The following is a 24,176-nucleotide window of genomic DNA, read 5'->3' on the forward strand; positions in this document are numbered from 1 at the left end:
TCGCAGGCCAGGCTTCTCTGTGTTGACTGTTGTAGGGGGCAAGGGTTACCTAGAGAACCTCGATGTACCTTGCAGTCTGTTCAGGGGGTGTCGTCCCGTCCTGGAATGCCCCATCTCCACCGTGGTCTCTTAATTTCCTGTGCAGTTATGCAGACGTCCGGGTGGAAAGGAGGCAGGAGCTGGCTCTGGAAGACCCGCCATCCGAGGCCCTCCACTCCTCAGCACTGAAGGTATGGCCATCCCCGCTAGACGGATACAGCCAAGGCTGGCTAGGGAGAAAATGCAGTCAACCAGTGTCTGAAACAAGGGCTTATTTTCATCAATGGAAGGACACATCCAAGCTATGCAGGAGGCTGAGGTAGGAGGGTCCCTTGAGGCCATCACATGGAGGCTGTGGTGAGCTATGATTGTGCCACCATACTCCAGCCTGGATGACAGAGTAAGACTCTAGCTCAAAAAAAAAAAAAAAAAAAAAGAGCCTGCAGAGCTGGGTTACACACAGCCCCTGGACTCAAAGCATGGCTCGGCGACTTTCCAGCCTTACAAGCATGGCTCCAATGAGTCCACTCGGCATTTCCTCCACAGATAAGACACGGGGGAGTTCCTTCCTCCCCCGCTGGGTTGTGGAGGAATTCCAGAGTCCCTGGTCTTCCTTTGCTTGAGGGCCATGGCACTGCCTCCAGGATGCAGGCACCCTATGGGGAGGCTGCCCTCGCACACCATCCCCCCGTCACCTATGCTTTCTATTTCTGTGTTCAGGGGTCTTGGTGAACATCATGCTGGAGCCAGCTCGGGGTCAGGGAGCCCTGCTTTAGAAAGGCATTCCCTCCACAGAGCCCCTTCTGTCCTTCCTTCCACACTGAGCCCTCTGCTCCCCTCTGCCTAGCCAGACGTCTCCTTGTCCCTGCTCCTGGTCCACAGCTCCTGGGAACCTTGGGGACCATCTGCAAGTAGACCAGAGCCCTGTTCCTCAGAGTCCATTCTTAAAGCAGACATAAATGTTGGGAGAAAAGGAAAAAAAGCAAGAAAGGGAGGGAGTGTTGTATTTCATCAAAGTTAAGGAAGCTGTCAGCTGGAAGATCCACATGAATTTTTCTTTCTTTTTTTTTTTTTTTTTTGAGACAAAGTCTCGCTTTGTTGCCCCAGCTGGAGCGCAGTGGTGCAGTCTCAATCTTGACTCACTGCAACCTCCACCTCCGGGATCAAGCAATTCTCATGCTTTAGTCTCCCAAGTAGCCGGGATTACAGGTGCCCGCCACCACACCTGGCTAATTTTTGTGTCTTTCATAAAGACAGGGTTTCACTGTGTTGGCCAGGCTGGTCTCGAACTCCTGACCTCAAGTGATCTTCCCGCCTCAGCTTCCCACAGTGCTGGGATTGCAGGCGTGAGCCACCGTGCCTGGCCTCCACGTGATTTTTTTCTCCCACTGAGAGAAAAATTGCTGCCAACCAGTCTCTGAAACAAGAGTTTCTTTTCATCAAGGGAAGGACACGTCTTAATTTCAGAAGTGTTCAAATGTGAGTGCTGGAGAGGGGAGTACCTCTTAGAACTGGTGAAGCTCAACTTCCAGGGTGCCCAGTGACCCCAAATCCAGAGCCTTGGGCCAGAGGCCAGTGCCACAGCAGTGGTCCAGCCTTGCAGGCTGTCTGTGGTCCAACAGAAGCATCTCTTACCCCTGAAGGGCCAAGTTGGGAGGAAGGAGAAATCACCTTTCAAGATCAGAGAGCAGTGGGTGCCTTGGCAGAGCCTCCCCGGCTGCTGTGTCGTGTGGTGGCGTGTTCCATGGCGATTCATGACCAGCGCGCTGATAGGACGCAGCTGACATTGTTTATGGAAGTGTTTATTACCCAGCCCTGTCACACTATACATTATGTATCATGTCATAGAGGGAACTCAGCTGCTAATAGGCAGATGTTAGACACACCATACATCATGGCTGAAGAACAGGCGTAGTGTGTATCATCCAGTCAGAAATTTATCATTGAGGTTTCTGATCCTTGGGGAGTCCTGGAGCCCTGTGAAAGAATGTCTTCTCATCAAAATGCACATATGTAAAGATACAAACACAATCACCGGGCGCGGTGGCTCATGCCTGTAATCCCAGCACATTGGGAGGCTGAGGCGGGGAGATCACAAGGTCAGGAGTTCGAGACCAGCCTGACCAACATGGAGAAACCCCGTCTCCACTAAAAATACAAAAATTATCTGGGCGTGGTGGTGCGCACCTGTAATCCCAGCTATTCAGGAGGCTGAGGCTGGAGAATCACTTGAACCCAGGAGGCAGAGCTTGCAGTGAGCCAAGACTGTGCCACTGCACTCTAGCCTGGGTAACAGAGTGAGAGGCGGTCTCAAAAAAAATAATAATAAAAATACAAACACAGTCTTGGGCACTGGGTTAAGAAATCCCTTTAAAGTAAAAGCTCCCACCAGAGCTCCCAAACTATCTGTGATGTTGAACCAGTTTGGTTTTTACAGCTTTGCTGTCTGTCACTGTCCAGTGCATTTGTAAAATGCAGATTCCTGTGTGTGGATGTGATGTGCAGAGACGCCAAATGGGCATCCAAGTTCCTCCGTGCTTATTCTCACTTCCTGGACCGACTTCTCTGCTGACTAGGAACACGTAATTCACAAAGAGCCGTGGTCCAGGGACCCCGCTCTAAGGAGCCTGGTCAAAGGGAAACTGTAACCAAGCAGCGAGGTCCCCAAATTGCCATTTACCTCAGCACATCCAGCCACATGTGGTATTTCTGTTTTGCACAAAGGCCCGTAGGTCACATGTCAGTCACTTCAGCCCTACTGTAGGCGCACAGCGTCCACCCCCACTGCAGCCGTGACACAAAAGACAAAACAGCCACACAGACGCACGCATGGGATTTCATACCCAAGGCCGTGGGACACAGACCAGCCCGTTGACGTAGCCCAGAGATGCTGGCAGTTTCCATTCTTCTAAGACTGGGTAGGAATGCGGCTCAGGAGGGGAGTCACTGTTTTGTTTTCTTCTTTAGCTTAAAAATTATCCCAACCTTTGTTTTGTTTATTATTATTTTTTTAGACCTTGTCTCACTATGTTGCCCAGGTGCCCAGGTTGGAGTGCAGTGGCATGATCTCAGCTCACTGCAACCTCTGTCTCCAAAGTTCAAGCTGTTCTCCTGCCTCAGCCTCCCAAGTAGCTGAGATTATAGGCGCCTGCTACCACATCCAGCTAATTTTTGTATTTTTAGTAAAGACGGTGTTTCACCATGTTGCCCAGGCTGGTCTCGAACTCCTGACCTCAAATGATCCGCCTGCCTCAGCCTCCCAAAGAGCTGGGATTACAGGCATGAGCCACCGCGCCCAGCCCCAACACAACCCGTTTTCATGTGCCTATAAGAGCTAAGCCACAGAGGATGGAAAAACGGTCCCTCGGAGTCAGACTGTCACAGCTGCTTTCTTGTCACACTGTATTTGAGGCAGAGACATCCTGAGAGCCAGGGTCAGTCAGGAGCAAGAGGTTGAAAGACAGGAGACCCCTTGCCCTCACTGGTTCTCCACTCCAGGGGACACTGAGGCTGCAGAGAATGAGTAACAGGAGAAAGCGTGGGAAGGACCCAGGAAGGTCCAAAGGCACCTGTCCCACTGGATGAGTTTACAATCCACTGCCAGCAGCAACCTTATTTCTAGAACTCTTTCCCTCTTCTTGGAAAGTCAAGATGCTGGGTGGTGAGGTGACAATGTTGAGGACAAAATTAAATGCAAAGTCAGTTATGAAAACATAAACAATAAAAACCAAAGGCAAGAAAGGGTAATAAACACTGCTTTTCGGCTGCAAGCCTCTCTGGGGCTTTAGGTTACATGTATGTATATACACTACCCAAGCGTCTTTGGAATCGTCCCTAAACAACTATGGTATTTGTCTCAGCAGCTTCTGAGGTTGTCAACATACTTAGAACTAAAGTCACGCCCAGTGATTCTTTCCTCTGGATGCTGACATGAGGACTGTTTGATGTGTGTGTTTCAGGACAAGGGCTCAAGCCTGGAACCTCGGCAGCACTTTAACGCACTCGACGTGGGTGCCTCGGGCCTTAATACCAGTCATTCGCCATCAGCGTCCTCAAGAAGTTCCCACAAATCCTCACACACAGCCATGTCAGAACCCACCTGTGAGTGCGAGTCCATGGATGGGGAGTGGGACGGGGGACCCCATCGGACCAGAGGGACAGCCCCACAGAGGGTCCCAGGGCAGTCTGTGCCTCCGACAGAGGTTGCCGTGCAGTTTATACTCCTTTCCTTTCCCAGACTTCCTGCCTTCTGATCACGTCTCCACACTCTGGTATCCATTCAGTGCCAAGCAAAGACCTTGAGTGGGTGGTGCACAGATCTGATCCTTGGGCTGCTTTTAGTAATTCTGGGGAGGCATCTGATCGGGCAGCTCACTGGACCAAGCGGCAGAAATGAAGTTTGGGGAGTGTTTGTGGTTTCTCCCACCTGCTGCCAGGCTGGGCTTCTGTGGTTCACCTCAAACCTGCATGGTGGACTTCCTTTATCAGCGATCCCAACTGAGCTCTTGTGTTAGCACACCACTGTCATGGGTGTCCTCTTCGGATGAGTGCATGCTAAGTACGTCTAAGTTAGGAAAGTCATTCATTGCTTTCTTACAGCCACTCCCACCAAGCTGATGGCAGAGGCCAGCACCCCAGCTTTGCCAAGATCAGCCACCCTGCCCCAAGAGCTACCTGTCCCCGGGCTCAGCCAGGCAGCCACCATGCCGGTAAGTGTGTGACCCCAGACTCCTCCAGGGGAGTATGCTACAGTGTGGTGGGGGCTGCAGAGCCCCAGGCGAGGTGCTGCGTCTCCCCAGAGGATCCTCTTACTTAGGGATTGAGAGTGTAGGGTGGCAGATGGGGGTGGGAAGTTGAGTAATTTAATTGGCAACTAATTTTAAACATTTGCATGACAAAATTAACATGGATGCATATCCATAGAATACAAAATCCAAGTGAATTTTAAGGGTAAAAGGCAAAACTGCAAACCCGGAGTCATACCGTCATACCCCTAGAGCCCCTGAGGCCACACAATTAGGATTCTTCTGTTTCAAATCCCCTCTCATGCTGGTGTAAATGTTTGAGCAGCTCAGTGGCAACAAAAATACCTCTGCGCATATCAGGCGGGACCCGACCCCAACGTGTGCCAGATCCTTCCAGAACGTCAGGGGATGCATGGCCCTGAGAAAGTGCACTGGCCATGTGTCAAGTCGGTGGCATGCACCACTCTGGTCATCTATTGCCAGGTAGCAAACTACACCTAACTTAGTGGCCTAAAGCAACCACGTGTATCAAGTTCGTGGAGCCTGGGTCAGGAATTCAGAAAGGGCATCATGGGGATGGCACTTCCCTGCTCCTTGGTGTCGGGGGTCTCATGGGCCTAGGCTACAGAACCCTCTCCTCCAGATGGTGTCTGCACATGAATGTCCGGCACCCAGGCTGGGTGGCTGAGAGCTGGGCTCATCCGAGGCCCTCTGTCATCGACTTGCACAGGCCTCTCAAGCCTTAGGCTGCTCCTGGCATGGTGGTGGACTCCGGGTTCCAAGAGGAGACATCTGGAGAGGCAGGCAGGAGCCATGCAGCCCTCTGTGACCTAGCCATGGAAGTCAGCATAGTGTCACCACAGCCATACCTCTTGGTCAAAGCAGTCCCGACCTCACCCATCGAGAGGAATCTAGACCTCCACTTCTAGACGGGAGAAGTACCCAGGAATTTTAGGGGCCACCTCCAGATAGTTGCCAAGCCCCTCCCACCCACACTTCACTGTCACTTTGGAGATGGAGTGAACGTGCCACCTTCCTGCCTGCTGTCTCCGTGAAGGCTTTGCACACCCTGCTTGACAAGCTTGGGCAGTGCGTTTCATTTTCAAGTAGAACATGGCAAAGACCACTTATTTGCTCTCCAGCCACCTCCAGATGCGCTTGCAAGCTGTGCCTGCCATTCTTCCAGACTCTGCTGTCCAGTGTGACTCACTCTGCCAACAGTGGAGGCCCAGAGTGCTTCCTTCTCCTCCCAGCCGTGCAGGGAAACCGGGCCCAGACCAGCTTCTGGTTCAGCCCTGTGCCTGGGACTTCTCACTGAAACAAGGTCTTCTGGTAACATTTCCTCCCAGTGCTGTCCTGGGTGACACTTTCTATTTGAGCTGCTTTTTTGGATAGACCCTAGCAACTAGGGGCCGTGTCGGAATAACTTCAGACGAGTCCTTTCACTGTTCTTTTAAAAAAAACCACTGGCTCGTGAAGCAGAGCGTTTCATTTCTTATTTCTATACGTTGTCTCCCCCACCCACCCGAGTGATCAGGGAACACAGATGTGACTCAGCTCGCTTCCCCGGAGTCTCTCAAAACGTTCTGGACAGAGGCTGGTGAAATTGCCCCAGTCCTCACTGCCTGGATGAGTTCTTGGACAAACACGCATGGTCTGTCCATCTGCATCAGCACTGAGCAGAAAAGATACGGACGCACAGGCCAGCTCATGGTAGCAGTCCACGCACATCGTCCTGCTTGATGACACCGCTAAGAATTAATCCATTTGGGAGGAGGGCAACCAAATCCACCCAGGGCGGAGTCCAGGACAGCAGGCAAGGGAAGGGAAATGGAGCTGAGCTACCAGGCTTGGGCGGGTAGCAGCAGCCTGGCAGAGCACACTGTGGTGGGGCGGGAGCCTGCACCGGTTGTGCGGGGGCTCTGCCCGTGTGCCCTGCATGGGAAGCAGTGCAGCCGGGGAACAGACACCTATACTTTCTAGAAGTCTTGACTTTCAGCTGTTCACCCCAGTGTGGAACGCAGAGAACCCACTGGACCAAGAGACCGCATCCCTGTCTCCTGGAACGGCAGAAGCAGTGGTAACAAAGTCCCTTTCTCTCCCACAGGCCCCTCTGCCTTCCCCATCGTCCTGCGACCTCACACAGCAGCTCCTGCCTCAGACCGTTCTCCAGAGCACACCCGCTCCCATGGCACAGGTGAGTCTGGGACCCAGAGCAGGGCAGCCGCTCTCAAGCCAGCAGCCCGCAGTGTGCTGTGCTGACGGTCTTGTATACTTGGGTACCAACCAAGGCCCTGACGTGGGGGAATGTCCCTCCTGATGTGCATGTGGCGTGTGTCCATCCCTGAGGTTCCCCCCACACCCACCCTCTCGTCTCCAAGTTCTTCTTTCCGGTGTCTGGGTTTTTCTTTTTTTAAATTTCAGTAGTTTGGGGGGAACAGGTGGTGTTTGGTTATATGGATAAGTTCCTTAGGGGTGATTTCTGAGATTTTGTGTACCTGTCACCCGAGTAGTGTACACTGCACCCAATATGTAGTCCTTTATGCCTCACGCCCCTCACCCTTCCTCCCACCAGCCCCAAAGTCCAGTATTTCATTCTTACGCCTTTGTAGCCTCATAGTTTAGCTCCCACTTAGAAGTGAAAACATATGATATTTGGTTTTCCATTCCTGAGTTGCTTCACTTAGAAGAATGACCTCCAGCTCCATCCAAGTTGCTGCAAAAGTCCAGGGTTTGTTTTTTTAATTCTTTTAACAGTCTCTGTTCACCTCTTTGCCACTTTTCCACATTCCTCTTGTTCTTTACGACTCCAAATTGGCCATGGTATTTTAGAAAAGGTCTGAATTGGGCTGCATGTCACAGAAAGACTGAAAGGATCTAAAACCCGTGAGTCCAGCACTATAAATATCACATTTGTTTAAAAAAAGAAAGAAAAGAAAGGGATTACGGCTTTGCTGAGTAATTCCATCCTTGTTTCAACAACATTCGGTGAGTTACTATTTGGGTCAGTCAGTGAGCGAGGTGTTAGGGATGTAAAGATGGAAGTCAGCCCTTGCTTTTAGTGCTCAGAACTAAAGGGAGAGACAGGCATGTAAACAGAGACGCCGCCGTGGCAGGGCATGCGTTTTTATAGAACCACGAAGGAAATATTCTGCCCAGGGAAGTCTGACGTGGCTTCCTGGAGGAGGTGACGCTTGAGTTGGCCTTGAAAGGTGGGTAGGAGGTTGCCAGATGGTGCGGCAGGGGGACAGCAGGGATGTACTTCAGCAGGGAGTAATGAACACGGGGAGTGACAAACCGTGCCCAGGCCTGAGCTCTGACTTCACTTCCCTCATAGGAGACTTAGCTCTACCCAGACCATGGCCACAAGCTAGAGCTGCGTCCCAGATGGCGGTTCAGCAGCAGGTGCCCCTCTCTGTCTTGGCACACATCTGTCACCACTGATGAAAACTATTTTGGAACATATGCCCTCTTAGCGGGGCTCTCTCATGCGTTCCTGGAGTAAGACACATGCTGAGGCGTGCTGCTTGCTAGAGTGAGGCTTGAGGAGTGGCTTCTGGAACCTACTCATTCAAACTGCCTATATTCACCCTCATTAGGCCAAAAAAAAAAAAGCCCTGAATAATGTTTGTCTCTTTACATGTCCAAGACACATTTGGTATGAAATCAGTAACTTTTTAATCCAAAGGGGGCATAACATGAAGATGCCTTTACTTCTGGGTCTTGCATTATAAAGAATGTCTGTGTTTATAAGACACAAGGGGGTGGTGCAGTCCCTTTTGGAATTCTGATTTTTCATCTATTGAACTTCTTAGTCTGCCATATGTACTATATTTAATCATAACTATATTCTTTTATTTATTTATTTATTTATTTATTTATTTATTTTTGAGACGGAGTTTCGCTCTTGTCGCCCAGGCTGGAGTACAATGGCAGCATCTTGGCTCACTGCAACCTCCGCCTCCTGGGTTCCAGCGATTCTCCTGCCTCAGCCTCCCAAGTAGCTGGGAATTACAGGAATGCGCCACCACGCCTGGCTAATTTTGTATTTTTTTGTAGAGACGGGGTTTCACCATGTTGGCCAGGCTGGTCTTGAATTCCTGACCTCAGGTGATCCGCCCACCTCGGCCTCCCAAAGTGCTGGGATGACAGGCGTGCGCCAGGGCACCCAGCCGGTAACTGTATTCTTTAAGACATCCCTGCATAATACTGACTTTCCAAGCCACACAGTTCTTCCCATACCCACTGCGTGTGGAACAATGAGATTCTGGGGTTTTTCCTCTCACTCCCCTCACCCTTCAGGGAAAGGAGGGAAAAAATGAAATCCAAAATCTGAGGAGTGGTTATCTGGGTCACTGGTGGTTTTCCAAAAAGCCTCTTTCTTCATACTGTGGTTCTAAAATGTCTTTAAATTAGAGTAGATCTCTTTATCAAAAACATCACCATCAAGAAGGTAAGGAGGGCCCCGTGATGGGGTGTCTGGCAGGCCTTGAAAAAATCAGAATAACGTGAGAGGCAGCTACCACCTCCTAACGCAGCCCGTCGCCGCTCCCTTTCCAAGCCAGCTCGGCCCCCATGAGCCGCCTCCACTGCAGGTGGAAGGGGCAACCCTGAGTTTCCCAACTTTGTAGAACCCGCCAGAGAAGCTTTTGGGTTTCGTTAAATACTTGCAATCGCTCGTTTGCTTTCTCCATCGAATTCTCTCTCAAAATCCTCGCAGAGTTGTCTAATTAGTCACAATCTGACTGGGATTTTTGTGAGTCTGGGATAGCGCAGGTATTTTTTTAAATTTATATATATATATATATATATTTTTTTTTTTTTTCACTCTATTGCCCAGGCTGGAGTGCAGTGGTGCAATCTTGGCTTACTGCAATCTCCGCATCCCGGGTTCAAGCGATTCTCCTACCTCAGCCTCCTGAGTAGCTGTGATTACAGGTGCCCACCACCACGCCTGGCTAATTTGTGTATTTTTTAGTAGAGATGGGGTTTCGCCATGTTGGCCAGGCTGGTCTCCAACTCCTGACCTCAGGTGATTCCGCCCACCTCGGACTCTCAAAATGCTGGGATTACTGGCGTGAGTCACCACCCCCGGCCCAGTGCAGGTATTTTTAAATGCATGGATAGCAACAGAACCTTCCTTTTAAAGGAAGTCTGAGGTCAAAGCTGCTCTGGTCAAGGTGGGAATGTCTTGTAGGCAAAACTTGTTGGCCGCGCTTAGCTCCTAAGACTTGGGATTTGCATGTTGGTGCTGCCACCATCTCGCTGTGTGACTTCCAGCAGGGTGCAGCCTCCTGCGGTGGCATGTGAAGAAGTGTAACACACATACCTCTACTTGCCTGGGGCAGCAGCTGGCACCTGAGGGTCTCTGCAAATGTCAGCACCTGCTATTCTTATTCTTGTTGGTTCTTTTTATTATGATTTCGCTGCCTCAGGAGCTATGCTTTCAGTTATTTCATCCTATCTGTTTCTCAACTCTCCTGGTCTCCTTGCTTCTCTGTGCCTGGGAGGTCAAAGGGCAGAGGAAAAGAGAGAGGCCCTGGGGGCATTTGCAAAAGACAGTGGGCAGGAAACAGACTAGGGAGACTGGTGGGCTAGAGATTGAGGGAGTGGAGGCTAAGTCATGGTGAAAAGGGAGAGAGAGTAAAACAAAATGAATCTAGCAAACTCATTTGCCTCAAGATACGGGAGTCACAGCCCCAGAAAGCCCAGAGCAGGGGCTATAGGCCCCTCCTACCATCCCTCCCAGTGTTTCCTGCAAGCAGAGGAGCCTGTGTTGAGAGAGACGGGACAGGAGGCAGAGACCACCTGCAAGTTTCGTAAGGCCAGCCTCCTTTCCCAGAAAGGATTAAGGGTCCAAAGGAAGGGGAGGCCCAAAACAATCACCCTGTCTTTACCTCAAGGTCACACTGGAGATGGGGACCCTCGGGGTAAAGACCGGGGGATTGTTTTGTTCTTTTTTTGCACAGATTTCGGAGACGTGCATAGTAGCAAGTAAGCCTGGAGTGGGGAGGGTGAGGGGAATAAGTCCTTTATGATCCCAGGCTGGTTTGGAGAGAGCCAGGATCAGATTTAGGATCATGACCAGACCCAAAAATGCCTGTGACGCTGTCACATACAAACTGCTATGCCCTAAATGAGGGGGACAAGGGACTGTCTGATGCCCTGCTTTTGACATTCATCTCCAAAACCATTTGTTCATCTCGCCAAATTTGGAATATCAGTTTGTAAACATTGCTTACAAAATCCTGTCCCGATTCTATGGCCCTCCCAGACTGCAGGGCAGTAACTCAGGTCTGCAGATTCAGGCGGGCCTGCTGTCATAGCCAGCCTGAGAAAGACTGGCACAGGGGCCCCGGGGATGTCCAGACCTCATCTGCAGCCCCTGTTCACTGCCCAGGACCCAGCCACGGGCTCCTTAGGGACGCTGGGAAAGATGGCTAAGGGACGGAAATGAAGTGTACAGACTGAGCAGCAGCAAGATCTGCCTGCAAGGCTGAAATAACTCTTTCATCTGGTTATGTTTTTCGGCTCCACCTTGAAGTTTTCGGCACAGTTCAGCATGTTCCAGACCATCAAAGACCAGCTAGAGCAGCGGACACGGATCCTGCAGGCCAATATCCGGTGGCAACAGGAAGAGCTCCACAAGATCCAGGAGCAGCTCTGCCTGGTCCAGGACTCCAACGTCCAGGTGATCCCCTTCCCAGACTGGCCTCTGTCCCTGCTGCCGTGTGGGGAGGGGTCCTGCCACCATTTCCAGGCAGCCAGGACTTCCTCCCAAGCCCTGTGCACTGCCCTGCCAAGCCCCCATTTGCTTATGAAAGCATACTGCAGTCTCCGTAAAGGACAAGGAACAAATCCCGGTCCTCATCCCTGCCTCCAGCCCACACCCCTGATGTCGTCTTCCCTCGCCCCTCACTCTGGCAGGCCCATGTACTCGCTGCCTCCACCTGCATTTGCACTTGTGCACTTGGCGCTGGACCGCCCTGCATGGATGCCTGCCTCGGTCCTGGGTAGCACCTCCCTGCGCCTCTGTAACTTTGCTTTCCTAGCTCCCAGCCCAGGCTGCCATCAGGAGGAGATGGAAGCAGCTCTGCTGTTTCTCATCCAACGCAGGCATCCAGGGAGATGTGGGAGACGATGATATCCATATCACAGCCTACTGGAGACTGCAGAGGGAGCTGGGTGGCACCCCATTTGTGGTGTGCCAGCAGGGAGGCTCCGCAAGCCCCAGCAGCAGCAGCTCTCACTGTGACCCCCAGATACTAGAATTGTTTGGAGAGGTCTATGTTTTGGTTTTTGTTTTGTTTTGGAGGAAAATCTTTTTATATTGGATCTCTTTTAATAATATATAATGTTTTACTTATATTAGTCCAGGACTGTGTATCTTCAGAAGTGCCTGATTCTGACCCAGCCTTTGATTGTAAATGTAACTCTAGCTAACCTTGGCGTCCACCCTGAGAGCGCTAAGCATTTGGAGACCCTTAGAAGGGACAGAAAGAAGCAGAAATAACATCTCTGCCGGAGCACTGTCCCTGTTGCTTCCCCCATCACCCATGTACGCAGACCCTCCCCTGGCCACACAGCTCTTGAAGTGCAGCCACACCTACCACAGGAGACAGGCGGGTTCTGTCGGGGCCCAGCGCGGTGAGCCAGGGCACGCTGAGATGAACACGCATTGGTGCAGGTGTCTGGGGGCTTAGGGAGATGCTCATTTGGCTGTCCTGCCTTGCTGAGGTCCCAGCAGCTCCACCTGGCCCTCAGGGGCACTCATGGTGGCTTTCTAGAGGCTCACTGTCCCTCCCCTTCCTGCCCCTGCACAAGCCTTTCAGAGGTGGCTGCCCACCTTAAAGAAAAGAGCCCTGCCCTGGACAGGCCACCTCCCCGCCCGCTCCCCTCAAGACGTGGTGTGTGCGCCTTGAGCAGGCTTCACACAGACAGCCTGGGCCATGCCAGAGCCCTGCTGCTCCCCCGCCTCCTCGGTGCACCCTTACATTGACCAGGAAAAGGCTCAGCCTTCTTGTGAAAAGAAATGGAGTCACCAAGCTGCCGTTCCACCTTTTACCAGAATAGGTAAAAAGTGGCTTTTTCCTTACGCCTTCCCAGCTGGAATATTTTTCTCACTGATCCAGGGCCTGACTGGGAGCCCAACGCTTGCCTGACTCCAATTACTTTAATGGAATTTTTACACTAACAGGAAGGGGGAAATCGAGCCAGAAACTGCTAAAATTGAGGTAGGCGTATGAACATCCCCCTCAGTGCCTGGAGTTTTTCTACTTCCTGCCTTTTCAACATTAAGGCTGAATTTTAAAATAACAGGCACCAAAGTTACTGCTTTCACTCCTGTTATAACAAAGTATTTTTCCTCCTTGTGACCCATGCCTTTGGTTAACCCTAAAGTACCTATGCCAGAGTGCACCGAGGGATGTTCTGAGCGGCCGGCGTGGGAATCGCGCCCTCCGGTGCCTTCCTGCGCTGGGTTCATTCCTGAGGCCTTATCTTTGCAGTGGAATTTTCCAGAGATCATGGAAATCCACACAGATAGTCAAGACAGAGGACGTTTCCTCAAGGAGTCTGCCTTGTTTTTTTGTAAGACTTCAAGAAATATGTTCCAAAGTGTGATATTTGTTTTTTTTTTTTAAAACTAAACTGTGCGATTCAAGCGTGAAGAATAAGCAACTACAAATGACTCCAGCCCACCCCCAAAAGTAGAGGGATAGATAACAATGACAAAACATAGATGATTTTTGAAACCTAATGATGATGCCAAGGTTTCATTATATCACTTGTCTATTTCGTATACTTCTCAAATGTACTGTAATGACAAGTATTTGTAGAAATAGCAGATAACACTAATGAAAAATCATCTGTGAGTGTAGGATTGGTTTGTTCTTGAAAACTAGAAGTTGTTGGTTTGTTTTCTCCCACAACTTTTCCCCACTTGGAGAACTTTTTTTTTTTTTTTTTTTCCCCCACGTTTTCCATAAAGTTGACCTCAGAGCCCTTTTAAGATGCCATCCCCTTAAGCCATAAAATTCTACTTTATTGTTGATAAACAGATATTTTATCAACTTTATTGTTGATAATCCTTTCTGGGGAAGGAGGCTGGCCTTACAGAACTATGGTGCACAGCAGCAAACCAGGAACCAGTCCCCCCGCCAGTGGCCTTTATCCCAACCTCAGTGGACTTGTGATGCTTTTACTTCATTGCTTCAAAACTTTCATCGAGGCTATATGTGCCTGTGATGCTTACTATTTTTTTTTTTTCAAAAAAACGTTGGGTTATGAGGAAGAAGTCCTGTAGGGCTGTTGGTGTTTGCACCTGGATGGGGTGATGAATGGGGCTACATGGAGGAGCTGTTGTGCTGAAAGGCCCATCGCCCCCTCCAAGGCTGCCTCTTGCTTTTTTTGAGAGCATGTGCGCCCTCTGCTGGCTGCTCAAAGGAATACCTAGAAGGACACCTGTAGCAATGGCAAATGTGTTCCTCAACTGGTTCATCCTTCCATCTATCCATCCTTCCTTCCATCCAGCCATCATCTACCCATCCTCCCATCCATCCTTCCTTCCATCCAGCCATCATCTATCCATCCTTCCCTCCAGCCACCATCCGTCCATCCTTCCATCCATCCATCCTTCCTTCCATCCAGCCACCATCTGTCCGTCCTTCCATCCTTCCATCCAGCCACCATCTGTCCATCCTTTCTTTCAGCCACGCTCCCTTCTATCCATCCTTCTGCCCACCCTTTCTTCCTTCAATCCATCTTTTAATCTATCCATCCATCTGACACCCTTTATTTACCAGGCATGTGGTTAAGCACTGTGAGGATACAGAAAGATAAACAGGACAGGGTTTCTACTGTCAGAGGATATGCATTGATGGGACAGAGCAGCACCCCTGTCTGTTACAGTCTGTTACATAAATAACACTAGCAGACATAGTTTGCCCTTCTCTGAGTGAAAGTGCTCTTCATATGTTTATTCATTCATACATGCATTTATTCCATTCATTCATTTATCAAACAGTTTTTATATGCCCAAAAAGGCAAAGGAGGAAAAAGTTCCTTTTTTCATTTTGAATGTTAGTATCTGACATTCATTCAGTACTTACTATGTCTCAGGTCATTTATATGCATTAACTTCATTTAGTCCTTAATAAGGTATGTGCTCTTAATGTCACTATTTTACTAATGAGGAAACTAAGGCTTTGAAAAGTTATTAAAATTGCCCAAGGCCATACTGCTAGTAAATGGTAGGGTGGGAATTTGAGCTAAGGTAGGTCTGCTTTAAGGTAAATTATACTGCCTGTCATCAGTAAAGGCTGAATTTATTCAAAATCTAATCAAAAGGTAAATTGTCTCCTACCAGAAAAACGCATGGTAATTAGGTTTGACTACTAGGTTTTTGCTGAAGTGATGAAGTATATGTTCCCCTATGTGCTATAAACAAGTCTTGTTTTTTTTTTTTTTTTTTTTTTTTTTTTTTTTGAGACGGAGTCTCGCTCTGCCGCCCAGGCTGGAGTGCAGTGGCCGGATCTCAGCTCACTGCAAGCTCCGCCTCCCGGGTTCACGCCATTCTCCCGCCTCAGCCTCCCGAGTAGCTGGGACTACAGGCGCCCGCCACCGCGCCCGGCTAGTTTTTTGTATTTTTTAGTAGAGACGGGGTTTCACCGTGTTAGCCAGGATGGTCTCGATCTCCTGACCTCGTGATCCGCCCGTCTCGGCCTCCCAAAGTGCTGGGATTACAGGCTTGAGCCACCGCGCCTGGCCAAACAAGTCTTGTTTTAATAGGGAGCTGGGACTGCATGAAACATGAATCCTCAAAATGTGTAAAATGATGGATACCCAGAAAATTCTTCTTAATTTCTAAAGTGACGAGGAGTCCTCATTTCAAAACTGCAGGCTTCTCTGTGGTGGGTGGGGCATGAGAGGAGTTTGGGGAGGTCCCGTGGGATGGAGAAAGATCAGAACCCAGCCCCAGCTCAGCCATCTGCCCATCTCGGGCCTCTGGTAAATGGCTCGACCCCACCCATGAAGCAGACGTGTGAGCGAACTGATCCATGAGTCTCCCCAGCACGTCTGCAGGGCGGGATCCTCGCCTGCCTCTCCAAACCTGCGCTGACACTCAGCAGATGTCAGCCTGTCGGTCCTGTACTGCATAGGAGGTGGGACCGCACTGAGTACAGGAATGGGGTGAAAAACATCAGAGGCTGGGAGCCAGACAGCCTTCCCCCTAAAGAACTGCAAGCTAAGGGCCTGATGGACTGGAACAGCACGTTGAGAATCATGACAGACACAATGCCATCTGATGTTTTTAATACCCAAGAGGTATTTTTGTTTAAAAAGCCAGTTTCAGGTCTTTCGTTAAATTATTATTAAAATTACAAAAGCTGTCTTTCTTAAAACTTTGGAGTCCACTGACAGATTCTCTTTTATTCATGAATGTACTAATTTGGTCTAAAAAGAGCAATGCTTTCACTAGATTTTTATTTATGTTCAATGAGTTGATAAGTTGATTGTGAATAATCAACATTATCTACCAAAGCTATTCATTTACACATTTAGTTTATCTGAATCTTTCAAACATTTTATGTAGCTAACAAGGCAGACTTACAAACCTAAGAAGTAAAATCTTTCTAAGCACCTAAACAACTGTTTTACTTTTATTTATTTATTCATTTTTTGAGACAGAGTCTCTCTCTGTCACCCAGGCTGGAGGCGCAATCTCGGCTCACTGCAACCTCCCCCTGCCAGGTTCAAGCGATTCTCCTGCCTCAGCCTCCTGAATAACTGGGATTACAGGCATGCACCCCCACGCCCGGCTAATTTTTGTATTTTTAGTAGAGATGGGGTTTCACCATTGGCCAGGCTGGTCTCAAGCTCCTGGCCTCAAGTGATCTGCCCGCCTTGGCCTCCAAAAATGCTGTAATACAGGCGTGAGCCACAGCGCCTGGCGTAAACAACTGTTTTAAATCAAATACACCAAACTTATTTGAACTAAATCGGGATTCTCAATAACACCCCAAAGTCTCTTAAATCTTTCAAATTAAAACCGCCAAGCTAATATACCGTGGACTTTTAAATGTCTCTGAGACATCTTAGGTAACAAAACACAGAGATGATCATGATGATTATAAAACTTGAACATAGTATTAAAGTGCACGGACTTGATGTTATGCGATCATATCCATGCTTACTGGCCTGCCTGGGAATGTGGTCCCTTAATTAATGAGAGAGATCTGCCATCTCAGCTGAGAGCACTGGGTGGAAGATTCTCAACAGCAGCGTGGGTACAGACACTAGTCACTAGTCAGAGATTGAAGGGCAAATACAAAGCCTGGTTGTACTGCGGGGACAATGCGGCCCAGGCCACAGGGGAGCCATCCCCTGCCCCTATTATCATGATGCAATGTTATCATTACTGCATCATGCATTCCACTCACCAGGTATCGCTCCCTTCTAGTAAGAAGCTGGTAAGCCAACCTAGACTCTAAACAAGTACATCACATTATTTAGAGAACATCTGGGTCTAAACAGCTTTCACACTGTTAGGCCTCAGTCACTTGCCTGTAACCTTCATGAAGGCAGAGAGTGTCTCCAGCCCCTGGCTCTGTGGCCAGTGCCTTGCACTGAGCTTGGGGCATCACAGGTGCTTCATGTTCACCAGTGGAGTAAATGAACTATTTCTAGGCAGCTCAGAGCAAGAAAGTTCTTACTGGGCACAGGGAATGCAAAGAAGGTGCACACTGGTGAGGTACCCATGACCCCTACTTCACCAGCATTTCTGTTCTCCCAGATGTTCCTGCAGCAGCCAGCTGTATCCCTGAGCTTCAGTAGCACCCAGCGACCCGAGGCTCAGCAGCAGCTACAGCAAAGGTCAGCCGCAGTGACTCAGCCCCAGCTCGGGACGGGCCCCCAACTTCCAGGGCAGATCTCCTCTGCCCAGGTCACAAGCCAGCACCTGCTCAGAGAATCAAGTGTGATATCAACCCAGGTAAATGTGCCCTTGCCAGCTTCACTCGTTGCCTCTAGAGCAGACACCCTCTTGCAGTTTGGGACATACTTGATTGCTGCAGCCTGCGTGAACTGAGGCCTGCTGCCCTGTTCCCTTATGGACTGCGGGTGGATTTGGGAGTGAGCCTTCTTCTTCTTCTGTTAAAGTCACTTTGAAACCCCAAGTTGTATTGGCTTCCTTCTGTGTCTTATAAACGCCCACCTCAGTCCCTTGCTCTTGTGCTTAAAGATATCATTCAGCTGAAACGTTCCCCTTTGATGCTGACTTAGGGTTGGAGGCAGATATGGCCATCCCAGAGAGCCACTGGCAGCTGAATGTCCCAACACTCAACATCCACAGTCCTCGCCATCTACTCTGGTGTTAACCATTACCCATGTGAGCAGCCACTGCTGTTCACTGTCCCTTGTCCCAGGCACCCCCTGCTCCTCCAGGTGCCCCCTGCTCCTGCAGGCCCCTACTGCTCCCTCTAGGCCTCCCTGCTCCTCTAGGCCTCCCACTGCTCCCTCTAGGCCTCCCTGCTCCTCTAGGCCTCCCACTGCTCCCTCTAGGCCTCCCTGCTCCTCCAGGCGCCCCTTGATCCTCCAGGCATCCCCTGCTCCTCCAGGCCTCCCACTGCTTCCTCTAGGCCTCCCTGCTCCTCCAGGCTCCCACTGCTCCTCCAGGCCCCTACTGCTCCCTCTAGGCCTCCCTGCCCCTCCAGGCCTCCCTGCTCCTCCAGGCCCCCCAGACTACTTGCCAAACCCTTGCAGCCATTTCCACCTATTCCAAGCCACCAGTGACCTTGCAGTTGGACGAAATTGCCAGCAGATAAATGGCACTCAAACTGAATGGAATTGAGAAGTCTGGAGCAGCGCTCCTGGAGGATGACAGATGGGAAGGCAGCCTTTCCCCCAGCCTCACATTCCCATGCCCTCGTGGCTTTGGTAAATGTCAGCTGAGCTCCTGAGTTCACCAAGACCCAGGGAACAGGGATGAGCAAGAGCTCTCCGGGCCTCAAGGAGCTTGCAGTTCAGTAGAGAATCTGGGAACTTAGATAACCTGCAGCACAATACGGATAAGGACACATGTGGAAGTGTTTAGGACATCTTTCTTCAAATGTAAGGGTTTTGCTTGAAAATGCAGCCTTTTGATTTAAAAGGTCATCAGAAAAATAGGTGAGAAGAGCTAAGAAAATTTGGAAAACAGAAAACTGAGGAAGGATTTATACTGTCTGATATTGGAAAATTTTGTAAAAACTTTAAGAATGAGAGCACTGTGTTATCAGATGAATGGACAATCAGTGAAACAGACAGAGAACCCAAAGCAGGTGCAGGCCCACTTCCTCACTCCTTTATTACTTCACTCAGCTCACTGCGTGCCAGGCACGAAATTCTGAGCACTGAGGGAAAGCAGTGAACAAAAAAGAAAAGAAAAAAAAAGAATCTCTGTTCCAAGTGAGGAAAGAGACAAACATATGAAAATTAGAGTATGTCCAACGGTACAGGAATGCTGGTGAGGGCCGGGAATGGGCTGGAGGTGTAAAGAGGTAGCCAGGTAAGGCCTCGTGAAGAAGATGATATTTGAGTCAAGACCTGAGGGGGTGAAAGAATGAGCCAGTCAATGTCAGGGGAAGAGCATTCCACAGAGCTGTCAGCTTGTGCAAAGGCCCAGGGCAGGAGTAGACCTGGTGAGCTGCAGAAACAGCCAGGAGGACCACATGTCTGCAGTAGAATTTGAAGCAGAAAGTAGATCAGTTCGAGGCACATTTGCTACTTGCCTGCCTGGAGTCCGGCATTGTCCTAGGCCCAAGGGATTCAAATACAGTCCAACGGGGAAGACAGTCACAAGATCAAAGCAATTCAGTAGCTGGGAGGTTCTGATGTAGAGGAAAGGCAAGGGTAGGAAGAAGGAGGAGACACTGGGAGGTCTCCTGGAGAGATGGCCCCAGGGTTGCGTCCAAGTCTTACCTTTCTCATTGAAATGATGCTCCAGGGTCCAAAGCCAATGAGAAGCTCACAGCTAATGCAGAGCAGCGGCCGCTCTGGGAACAGCCTAGTGTCCCCGTTCAGCAGCGCCACAGCTGTGCTCCCGCCAAGTCTGAATCTGACCACACCTGCTTCCACCTCCCAGGATGCCAGCCAGTGCCAGCCCAGCCCAGACTTCAGCCATGATCGGCAGCTCAGGTACGAGACTGCCCTTGTTTGAAGGATAACCCAGCCATCATTTTACCCCATTCATTTCAGCTTTCTGCTTTAGACGGAGGCAGAGTTCAGACAGATTCTAAAGTGTCCACAGTTGATCTCAGCGAAGGAAGCAGAGGACAGGGCTTGGGGTCCTGAGGTCCAGGGGAAGTTACCCACTGCGTCCATCATCCTCTGAGAATGAAGCCAGGGGAGTGGGGATTAGGGTCAACCATAAAGGGTCCAGGCAGGCTGAGCAAGTGCTGCCACGACCAGTGGGTCTGTGGTTCAGGTGCTGATCAGTTTCCTATTTCCCCACCTCTGCTTAAAGGCTGTTGCTGAGCCAGCCCATCCAGCCCATGATGCCCGGGTCCTGTGACGCAAGGCAGCCCTCGGAGGTCAGCAGGACGGGACGGCAAGTCAAGTACGTGGACCCTGGCGGGAGGCAGGAGGCAAGCGCTGGCGGAATGGTTCCAGGCTGGCCAGCCTCACCCGCCTGGGCCAGCAGCACTCACATGAGCCTTGCACTAAAGGCAGGGTCTGAGTGTGCCCACAGCTGTGAAGGGGACACTGCCCCTCAGCTTTTCTTCTACCGTGTCCCATTTAAGCAGAAAAAAACTCCGTGCTCCATGCTTAGAGCAGCACTGAATGAAACAATTCACACCCTGCCGTTTGCCATCATCTTCCGACTTCATTACAGGTCTGAAGCCCTCACCCCTGGAGACATCCCTGGAGGGTGTAGCGCCATCCCCCTTCCCAAGGACCCTCCCCCGGGCTCCAGCTGACATCGCCATCCCCCTTCCCAAGGACCCTCCCCCAGGCTCCAGCTGACATTCCGCAGGCACACTTGGTGCTCTGTGCTTCTGGCACTGTCCTTGGGCCCTTCCCTCCCAGACGAGCAGCCCCGGCTCTCCCTTCTCCACCCTCCTCTCCACTAGCACTCACAGGACCAGAGCAGCTTTACTCAGCTACTTAATTCCTGGGGACAACGGTTACTGGAGACACGGGGAGAATAGTTTAAAAGTTGCTGGAAAACAGTTTCTGGCCCTTGGGAATGAGGCCGAAATAGAGCTATCACACAGACATCCGCTTCATATTAACACTGGCTGACTTCGTGTCCAGAGCTCACCAGGACGGTGCTAGCCGATCAGGCCTGGGATGCCCTCATGTAGAGGGCTCGCAGGCACCCCCAGGCCCCTCTCCCTGGAAGTCCTTCTTCTGTGCCCTCCTTCAGCCAGCACTGAGAGGAACGGCAGATGGTTCCTGCCTTTCTGAGGGTCAGGGTCTGTATGTTCATTATTTCATTTCATCCCGATAAAATCCCTAGGGTGTAGGCACATGCTTGTTTTTTGTTTTTGTTTTTTTTAAACCAGTGAAGAGGCTGGGCTTTCAAGGGGTTCGATTACATTCTCGAAGGCCACACAGTGCAGATGGTGGGGCTGGAGGCCAGCTAACTCCAGGCCACAGGCCCCTTTGGCTCCCTGAATCTTCAAAGTCCACCTTGTTGGCCCTGTCTGGGATCTCCCCACACCTCAGGATAACTTTCTAGGCAGCCTCTGCCCCTGAGACTTTCTGACCCTCCCTTTGGTCACAGGACGGTAAGGAGGGACCTGCAGGTGGTGGGGAGCTGTCTGTAAAGTTCCGTTCATGTCTATCATTAGGCGGGGGGAAGTGGGCTGGTTTTGCTTTCGGATTTTACCTGTTCTTCCTAAATGATCTAAATAAGTGGAAATAGGCTGGGCGCAGTGGCTCATGCCTGTAATCCCAGCACTTTGGGAGGCCAAGGTGGGCGGATCACCTGAGGTCAGAAGTTCAAGACCAGTCTGGCCAACATGGTGAAACCCCATCTCTACTATAAATACAAAAATTAGCCAGGCATGATGGCACGTGCCTGTAATCCCAGCTACTCAGGAGGCTGAGGCAGGAGAATCACTTGAACCAGGGAGGTGGAGGTTGCAGTGAGCCGAGATTGTGCCACTGCACTCTAGCCTGGGCAACAGAGCGAGACTGTCTCAAAAAAAAAAAAAGAAGGAAAATGGAAGCAAAAATTCTTGTTACATCACTTTCCAGAGATGCTTAAAACACCCTGAACTAGGCAAGTATGGAAAGTTTTTCCTCTGGGAACTCTAACTGCCATTTTTGGTCAAATCGATAATGTATACCCTCCCCATCTCCCTGACTGTCTCTTCCAGACATGACCTAACGGTCCACCCTCCAGGGCGTGTCAGGATCTGCCTCCCACACACACAGCTGCCTCCTCAGGGGAAGTCTGGAACCCCCACTGCCTGTCACAGATGACCCCAGGCAGCGAAATCACACCTCCAAAAACATCACGCAAAGCAGACTTCTCTCCAGTCTCTTTAGACATTTGCTCCTGTCCGTAACCCCAGATTGTTCCTAAGTGGCCTTTCTCTGCTCCTTGTTAGTGGACCATTATCATCACCATCTCTTTCTTTTTTAAAAGATGTTTTGTTTTGTTTTTTGAGATGGAGTCTTGCTCTGTCATCCAGGCTGGAGTGCAGTGGTGCGATCTTGGCTCACTGCAACCTCCGCCTCCCAGGTTCAAGCAATTCTCCTGCCTCAGCCTCCCAAGAAGCTGGGATTACAGGCATGTGCCACCATGCCTGGGTAATTTTTGTATTTTTAGTAGAGACGGGGTTTCACCATGTTGGCCAAGCTGGTCTTGAACTCCTGACGTCAAGTGATCCATCTGCCTTGGCCTCCCAAAGTGCTGGGACTACAGGCATGAGCCACCACACCTGGCCTAAGAATGTTTTATTGTGGCAAAATATACATAATTTTACTATTTTAACCATTTTTAATGTGTAGTTCCATGGCATTAAGTACATTCACACAGTTGTGTGACCATCGCCACCATCCAGCTCCAGAACTTCGTCACCTTTTCAAACTGAAATCCTGTACCCATTAGACACCCACCCCCAATACCCCTTCCCCCTAGCCCCTGGCAGCCACCATCCTACTTTCTGTCCCTAAGAATTTGACAACTCCAGAGCCCTCATATAAGAGGAATCACACAACATTTGTCATTTTGTGACAGGCTTATTTCACTCTGCATAATGTCTTCAAGGTTCATTTACGTTGTAGCATGTGTGAGAATTTCCTTCCTTTCCAAGGCTGAATAATATTCCACTGTATGGACAAACCACTTTTTTAATCCATTCCTCTCTCAGTGGACCCTTGGATTGTTTCTACCTTTTGGTTATTGTGAATAATGGTTTATAATAATTGTTTATTATATAGTGGTTTATTCACAATAAACCAAAATATGATTATACACATCCATGGATGTACAATTATCTTTTTCAGGTTCCTGCTTTTACTTCTTTTGGGTATATACCCAGAAGTGGAATTGCAGGATCATATGGTAGAATGGTCATTGTGTGTGTTTAATTTTTTGAAGAATTACCATACATTCATATTAGTCCATTCTCACACTGCTATAAAGACATGCATGAGCCTGAGTAATGTATAAAGAAAAGAGGTTTAATTCGTTCACCATTGTGCAGGCTGTACAGGCTTCTGCTTCTGGGAAGCCTCAGGAAACTTACAATCGTGGCAGAAGGTGAAGAGGAAGCAAGCACAACTTCACATGGCCGGGAGGAGAGAGAGAAAGAGGGGGAGGGGCTACGCACTTTTAAACAAACAGATCTAGGGAGAACTCTGTCACAAGAACAGCAAGGGGGAAGTCCCCACCCACGATCAATCACCTCCCATCAGGCCACACCTCCAACACTAGGGATTACAATTCAACATGAGATTTGGGTGGGGACACAGAGCCAACATTTAACACAGTGGCTGCAGCATTTGACAATTCCCAGTAACAGAGCACTAAAGTTCCAATGTCTCTGCATCCTCAGCAACACCTGTTACTTCCTGGTTTTTTGATAATCACCATTGTAATGAGTGTGAAGGGACATCTCATTTTGGTTTTGATCTGCTTTGCCCTAATGGCTAGTGATGCTGAGCATGTTTTCATGTGTGTGTTGGCCATTTCTAGCTTCTCTTTGGAGAAATGTCAGCCCCATGCCCGTTTTTTGATTGGGTTGTTTGGGTTTCTTGTTGTGCAGTTGTAGGCATTCTTTATATATTGTGGTATCCGTCTCTTATTAGATATGTGATATGCAAATGTTTTCCCCCACCCCGTGGGCTGCCTCTTCCCTCTGTTGATAGTGTTGATAGTGTCTTTTGATGCAAAAAAGT

At 49.8% G+C, this 24,176-nt stretch overlaps 1 protein-coding gene across 2 annotated transcripts in view; it reads left to right on the top strand.

Moving 5' to 3' along the window:
• The window catches only part of NPAS2 (neuronal PAS domain protein 2), a 175,505-nt gene that overhangs the window by 147,454 nt on the left and 3,875 nt on the right, over nucleotides 1-24,176 (top strand). For both annotated transcript variants that reach the window (XM_050755087.1, XM_050755088.1), the window contains exons 12-19: nucleotides 146-230; nucleotides 3,999-4,140; nucleotides 4,639-4,748; nucleotides 6,892-6,981; nucleotides 11,329-11,475; nucleotides 17,578-17,775; nucleotides 19,768-19,958; nucleotides 20,287-20,379. In XM_050755087.1, the coding sequence (XP_050611044.1) occupies nucleotides 146-230; nucleotides 3,999-4,140; nucleotides 4,639-4,748; nucleotides 6,892-6,981; nucleotides 11,329-11,475; nucleotides 17,578-17,775; nucleotides 19,768-19,958; nucleotides 20,287-20,379 (1,056 nt within the window). The remainder of the gene's footprint in view (nucleotides 1-145; nucleotides 231-3,998; nucleotides 4,141-4,638; nucleotides 4,749-6,891; nucleotides 6,982-11,328; nucleotides 11,476-17,577; nucleotides 17,776-19,767; nucleotides 19,959-20,286; nucleotides 20,380-24,176) is intronic.

The sequence above is a fragment of the Macaca thibetana genome, chromosome 13 (assembly GCF_024542745.1).
Source record: "Macaca thibetana thibetana isolate TM-01 chromosome 13, ASM2454274v1, whole genome shotgun sequence".
Classification (NCBI taxonomy): domain Eukaryota; kingdom Metazoa; phylum Chordata; class Mammalia; order Primates; family Cercopithecidae; genus Macaca; species Macaca thibetana.